This window comes from Cuculus canorus, chromosome 2 (assembly GCF_017976375.1).
Source record: "Cuculus canorus isolate bCucCan1 chromosome 2, bCucCan1.pri, whole genome shotgun sequence".
NCBI classification, from domain to species: domain Eukaryota; kingdom Metazoa; phylum Chordata; class Aves; order Cuculiformes; family Cuculidae; genus Cuculus; species Cuculus canorus.
In genome coordinates, this window is record NC_071402.1 from 35291217 (window position 1) to 35297216 (window position 6000).

A 6000-nucleotide genomic window follows, 5' to 3' on the forward strand; every position below is an offset into this window, starting at 1 on the left:
CTCAGTGAGCTACTCGCATCTAGTTTCTGTTGCTGGTGAAGCACAGAGACAGTACAATGGAAGTCTACATTGAAGATGCAGAAAAAATAGGTGCCACAGTCAGTTTTTAACACTTCCTTCTTAAGTAGGGCTAGAGCTAAACCATGACATTAAGGAAAGGCTTAATATGTGCAAATGTTCTGGAAATAACAGAAATATTTCTTCCAATAGCACCTTTGTTCTCTCCATAAGCAGCTATCTTCATTTATCTTCAATAAACTCACGTATCTTCAGTAAAGAATCTTTAATTCAGATCACAAATGTCATATTGAAACAGACCTTCTACTCATTCCTGCTTACTATGCTCTGATTAACATCCTGGACTGATTTTAGAGAGGAAAAAAAATATTTTAGATAGAACTAAACAAGAATATATTGTCTTGGTGCTCACCAAATGCTCTCCAGCTGCTAATGGTCACTTTTTCCATGACTGCAGACTAGAGCTCTTCTGAAGTACAAACCCTGAAACAGGAGCACTGGCTTCTCACTGCCACCCCCTTGACTCTGTAGTCCCTCTTACTGTGCAACCATACTTGGTAACACTTGTTCTTCATTGAGTGTGCATTTTCCAGATTCCTTACTGTGCTCCCTTGCTGATCGTGTATGACTCTTTAGTCTTACTTATTAATATTGATTAATGCAGCATTATCTTCTCTGACTCTCAGAAGAGTGCCAGTTGATCACTCCTTAACAGTTGCCAGCTGACTTCAGAGAGATTTGCTGCTACTTACATGATTACATTTCTATAAGTTCAACTCAATTCATCATCATATTATTATGTGGACTGAAGCAGCATTCTTCTAAAAATAATAATTATTTATACACCAACAGACAGATGCTTACCTGATCTTCTAAAGAGAAGTTTATGACAGGCCCTGGCTAAGTTTGTTTGCCTTCTGACTTAGGTGAAAGGTAAAATTACAGGGCATACAGTAAGGTTGCAGCTCGAAACAGAGTTTGACATCATTTTCAAAATTTTTCGCTCACTTAAAATTTGAGAAGACCTGAATGAAAAACGGAGGTCAACATAGAAGTAATAATCAGAAGAGATGGAATTTTGCCACTGGTTTCAGTAGAATTAGAATTTACTCAGGAAGTGCTGAAGGAGGACAGAGGAAACCTTTCTGAAAAGTAGTAGATAAAATGCTTGGGGAACTCAGAAGCAATTGCAATAGTAAAATGCTTGTGGTTTGCCTCCTAAGGAAGCCAGGACACAAGTTAACCCAATTAATAGGTGAATATAACCACGTTAGCCTTCAGAATATTGTTGAGTTGAAACTATTTTCCCATGAGGTTTATAAAATATTTTTGTCAAGCAAACTGATAGCTATCTTTATTTTTATTTATGCAAAAGTTCTTGCTGACACTATAAACCCTGGTTTGGAGTATAAAGATAGTTCTTAATCAGATTTTTACCCTTCATGGTTGAGGTAATGTGTGCTTTTTCCTGGTGTTTCGGTTTTTTTGTTTATTCAGGTTGTTTGCAAAGATATTTGTGTTCCAGACAGATTTTATTACAGCTAATAGGAAAAAAAAAAATGTATTTATTTTAAACTTGTCCCATATGGAAAAGATGTTTTAAAATCAGTGCTAACAATGAGCGATGTTATACAAACCACTGAGAGAAAATTACTTTAAAAGTGATGTGAGCAACACATGAGCTATTCTGAATCACCATGGCTATGTTCTTAATTCACCTGCCAGGGATATTTCCACAAGGAGCAAACACATTTTCATAATCAAAAAAACTTTCACTTCCTTTCTTTTTTGTTTTTTAAATCAAGTTCTGTTCCCTTCCTCATGCTACCCACATGTTTCACATATAGGCTATTTTTCTTTATTTTTTTTCTAGAAATAATATTTTCTTCCGCAATGTGCTGAAATCTGTTTTTCTTATAAGGAAATGAGAAACCCCTCCATTCCTTATAATCTCCTGACGTGTTTGTTGTTGTTCCTGTTGGTAAATAGATTTTCTATTATTAAGAATATATGCTGAGGAGGTGAGTCAGAGAAACAAATTAAACATGGAAGGTTTGAGGTTTTAAGAACTCTTTGCCTGCTCTCAGTGTTCCCTTATCCTTGCGAGAGACAATGGGTGGGTCTAAATACCAGAATGCTTGGGGTTATTTTTACATGTTGTCTGTGCTGTTCACAGCATGCTATGCCATTTTGGAGGATCTCAAGCCACTCTGACCTTATGGCCCTTCACCATGCCTTGGAACTGGAGTACTTGTAGCAGCTCAGCAGCACTTTGAAACCCCAGAGCCTCCTTCTGCCCGTGGACGGGATGCCTGTGTCTTGTGTCAGCATTGGACTACAGAACTTTGTGATTTCAACATGTTGACATACAGCTGCAATTGGTCTTAACCCTTGCCCTTTCAGTAAACGGAGGAGCATGTCTTTTTTCTTCAGAACAGCTGTTGATTCTGGTACTGCAATTCCAACGAAAATAAGCCATGCAAATATTTGAACAACTCACTGTATTAGCTACCAAAAAGAAATAGAGAAGGAAAAAAAAAAAAAAAGGAAATACAAGGTTCATACCTGTGAAGAAAAAAAGGACCTGCAAATGCTTTGTAGTTTTTAGACTCTTCAGTGTGACACACGCCGTTTCTTCAACAGAGCAACTTGATTGCACAATGAAGACTGAGAATTTTCAAAAAATACCAGTGGAGTAATTTTCTTGTAAAGAAGGTTTACTTTTTGGTTTCTCATACCCAGGGTACTCTGTACATCTTATTTATGAACAGACTATATTTTGACATCATATAACTAAGGATATGTATAATAGGATTAAAGGCTATTATAAGCCTTTGCCTTATGGTACAACAACTACTTTTGATTTTAGCACATTACAGAGTAGTTTAAAATATGTCTAATTTAAACTAATAGGTACATCACTGAGACAATCATGTACAGGAAGAATTTTTGTGTAAATTTGTAATAATGATTCTTTTACATATTGTTAAGGTAAATGCTATTGAAAGATAGTAATGCCTTGTTGGTGAAGAATGAGGCCACGTGTGCACAAACTGTTGTGCTGTGCCTTATCAATGTGTTGGATATAAATATGTAGATAATGGATTTTTTTAGATAAATTTGTCAAGACCAAAAGCATGGATGTCAAGTGTCAATAAGAATTGGATTTTGTTCTTCTCAGCTGTTTCTCTACCTTTTTCTTCTCTCACCTACTCTGATTATGAACAGATTGGTTTCTTTCCCCTCACAAAGGAAATATAGATAAAACGCAACTGAAGAGGAATCCTTTGCTCTTTTCTGTTTCCTCTTTTAAAGTTAACATATTAGCCCCTTTTTTTAAGTATTGAAAGAAATTAGCAGATTCATTCCATAAAGAAATAGAGAGAGAATACAAATATATTTTAAGACATGACTTAAACTGGAATCTTGGTACCGAATATTTTTTTTTCTCATCTAAAAATGAAGGAAATATCATCATTGTTATTTTTAGAAATTAGAAAAGGGAATATTTTGGAGAAATTGAACAAGGATACTCATATACATTTAAGTTTTTTAATCCTCTTCCACCAGGAGTCAGTTTTTCCTAAGATATAACATCCATTGCCGGCAATGGAAATACTGAAATAGCCAAGGTGTTAAAATTCACTTTGTCTATACCCATTTACAGGAAAAACCTAAACTGTGTCTGTCTGTGACTTGTAACTTTTCTGATCCTGAAGGCCATGAGCTACTTGGTCAGATAAACTGTTAGTCTGACTCTTCGGCTTTAATTGTACCAATTCCCTTTACCCAGTTTAAATCTCTTCATTAAAAAGAAGCTGTGGCTTTGTTGGTTCATTCTACAGCTTTTCTTCTTGTTTTCTTTTGCTAAAAATACCAGCCTTGAAACAGCTACCTGCAAAGCTACAAAGCACCAATGTAGCAACACACCAACATCCTTCTCTATTGGAGGAATCATATTGCTGCTAGAATTCAATATTTGTGGATTGCTTTATTACCAACGGAGAGGTTTTTATCCTACCAAGACTTGCACATGTGCTTTACTTCACCCAGTCTGAGAGCTGGAAATCACGCCGTACTCACATACGTACATAAAGCACGTTGTGGGTAGTTTTTAGAATTGAGACTATAATTAGCCTTTTGTTTTGTTTTGTTTTGTTTTTTTCCTCAAGCAAAGTAGACAGTGATGGGGGGTTGGTTGTCTCTTTTTTTTTTTTTTTTCCTGGCTCTTTTCAATTTTTAGTCACTTGCAGACTGAAAAACATGAACAGTTTATCTGGGCCTTATTGTACAAAAAGTGTGTTGTGTCAGCAATTGTGTACAGAATTTTTCTTCATTAATTTTGTTTTAAATTAATAAAATTGATTTGTGAACATATTAAGTGATTGTCTTGTATGCAAGCCCATGATATTTCTTTCTCTGTACATCAGGAACGCAGAAACATCTCTCATCTCTTTGCTGTCACCAAGTTTTTCACCTACTTGTGCCAAGCTGAGACATTAAACAGGATGAAAAGTATTTGCATCTAGTTTACAGAAGGTTGTTTTGATTGTCAACAGGAACTAGAGGAGGTCAGTGCAGAACAGGGACTTGGTGTATGGTGTCCTGGAAATGTGTGCCTAAGCATCTCACAGAAATAAATGCCTGAATGTTAGGTGCCGCAGTGCCTGTCAATGTCATCCGAAGCAATCCATGTGCTAAATTGATGACTCTCTAAATTGAAGAGATATGGATTTGATGGGTGGACGGTAAGGTGGATAAGAGACTGGTTGGATGGTCATATTCAAAGAGTAGTAGTCAATGGCTCAAAGTCCAGATGGAGATCCTTGACAAGTCGTGTCCCTCAGGGGTCTGTACTGGGACCGGTGCTGTTCAATATCTTTATCAACGATATTGACAGCAAGATTGAGTGCACCCTCAGCAAGCTTGTAGATGACACCAAGCTGAGTGGTATAGTTGCCACACCAGAAGGATGGGGTGTCATCCAGAGGGACCTGGACAGGCTGGAGAAGTGGGCTTCTGAGAACATCATGAGGTTCAACAAGGCCAAGTGTAAGGTCCTGCACCTGGGTCGGGGCAATCCCCGATTTCAGTACACGATGGGGGATGATGTGCTTGAGAGCAGCCCTGCAGAGGACTTGGGGGTGCTGGTCGATGAGAAGCTCAACACAGGCCAGCAATGTGTGCTCGCAGCCCAGAAGGCCAACTGTATCCTGGGCTGCATCAAAAGAAGCGTGGCCAGCAGGGGGAGGGAGGTGATTCTGCCTCTCTATTGTGAGACCTCATCTGTAGTAGTGTGTCCAGTTCTGGAATCCTCAACATAAGAAGGATATGGAGCTGTTGGAATGGGTCCAGAGGAGGACTACAAAGATGATCGGAGGGCTGGAACACCTTTGTATGAGGACAGGCTGAGAGAGTTGGGGTTGTTCCTCCTGGAGAAGAGAAGGCTCAGAGGAGACCTTATAACGACCTTCCAGTACCTGAAGGGGGCCTCCAGGAAAGATGGAGAGGGGCTATTCATGAAGGCTTATGGGGATAGGACCAGGGGGAATGGGTATAAACTGGAAAGGGGCAGATTTAAACTAGACATTAGGAAGAATTTCTTCACAGTGAGAGTGGTGAGACACTGGAACAGATTGCCCAAGGAGGTTGTGGATGCCACGTCCCTGGAGGTGTTCAAGGTGAGGTTGGATGGGGCCTTGAGCAGCCTGATTTAGTGGGATGTCCCTGCCTATGGCAGGGGGGGTTGGAACTAGATGATCTTTAAGGCCCCTTCCAACCCTAACGATTCTATGATTCTGTGATTCGACTCACATTGATCATGCATCTCCCTCAGGGCTACAGCAAGTCTCCCATCCTCTAAGGATCTACAGGCCTGAATGTCTCTGGGAATTCAGGACTGGTATTTATCTTTTGCAAGCACAGACCAGACTCACCCTTTTAATAGAGGGAAAGGTGGCAGTGCCCACTGTTTTGTGGCAG

At 39.1% G+C, this 6000-nt stretch overlaps 1 protein-coding gene across 19 annotated transcripts in view; it reads left to right on the forward strand.

Annotated features, from left to right (window-relative positions):
• EYA1 (EYA transcriptional coactivator and phosphatase 1) overlaps positions 1-4149 on the forward strand; it is a 162215-nt gene extending 158066 nt beyond the window's left edge. For all 19 annotated transcript variants that reach the window (XM_054060253.1, XM_054060252.1, XM_054060250.1 and 16 more), the window contains one exon: positions 2195-4149. In XM_054060253.1, coding sequence (XP_053916228.1) covers positions 2195-2275 — 81 coding nt within the window. In that variant the 3' untranslated portion in view covers positions 2276-4149. The remainder of the gene's footprint in view (positions 1-2194) is intronic.
• Positions 4150-6000: the final 1851 nt, after the last annotated feature.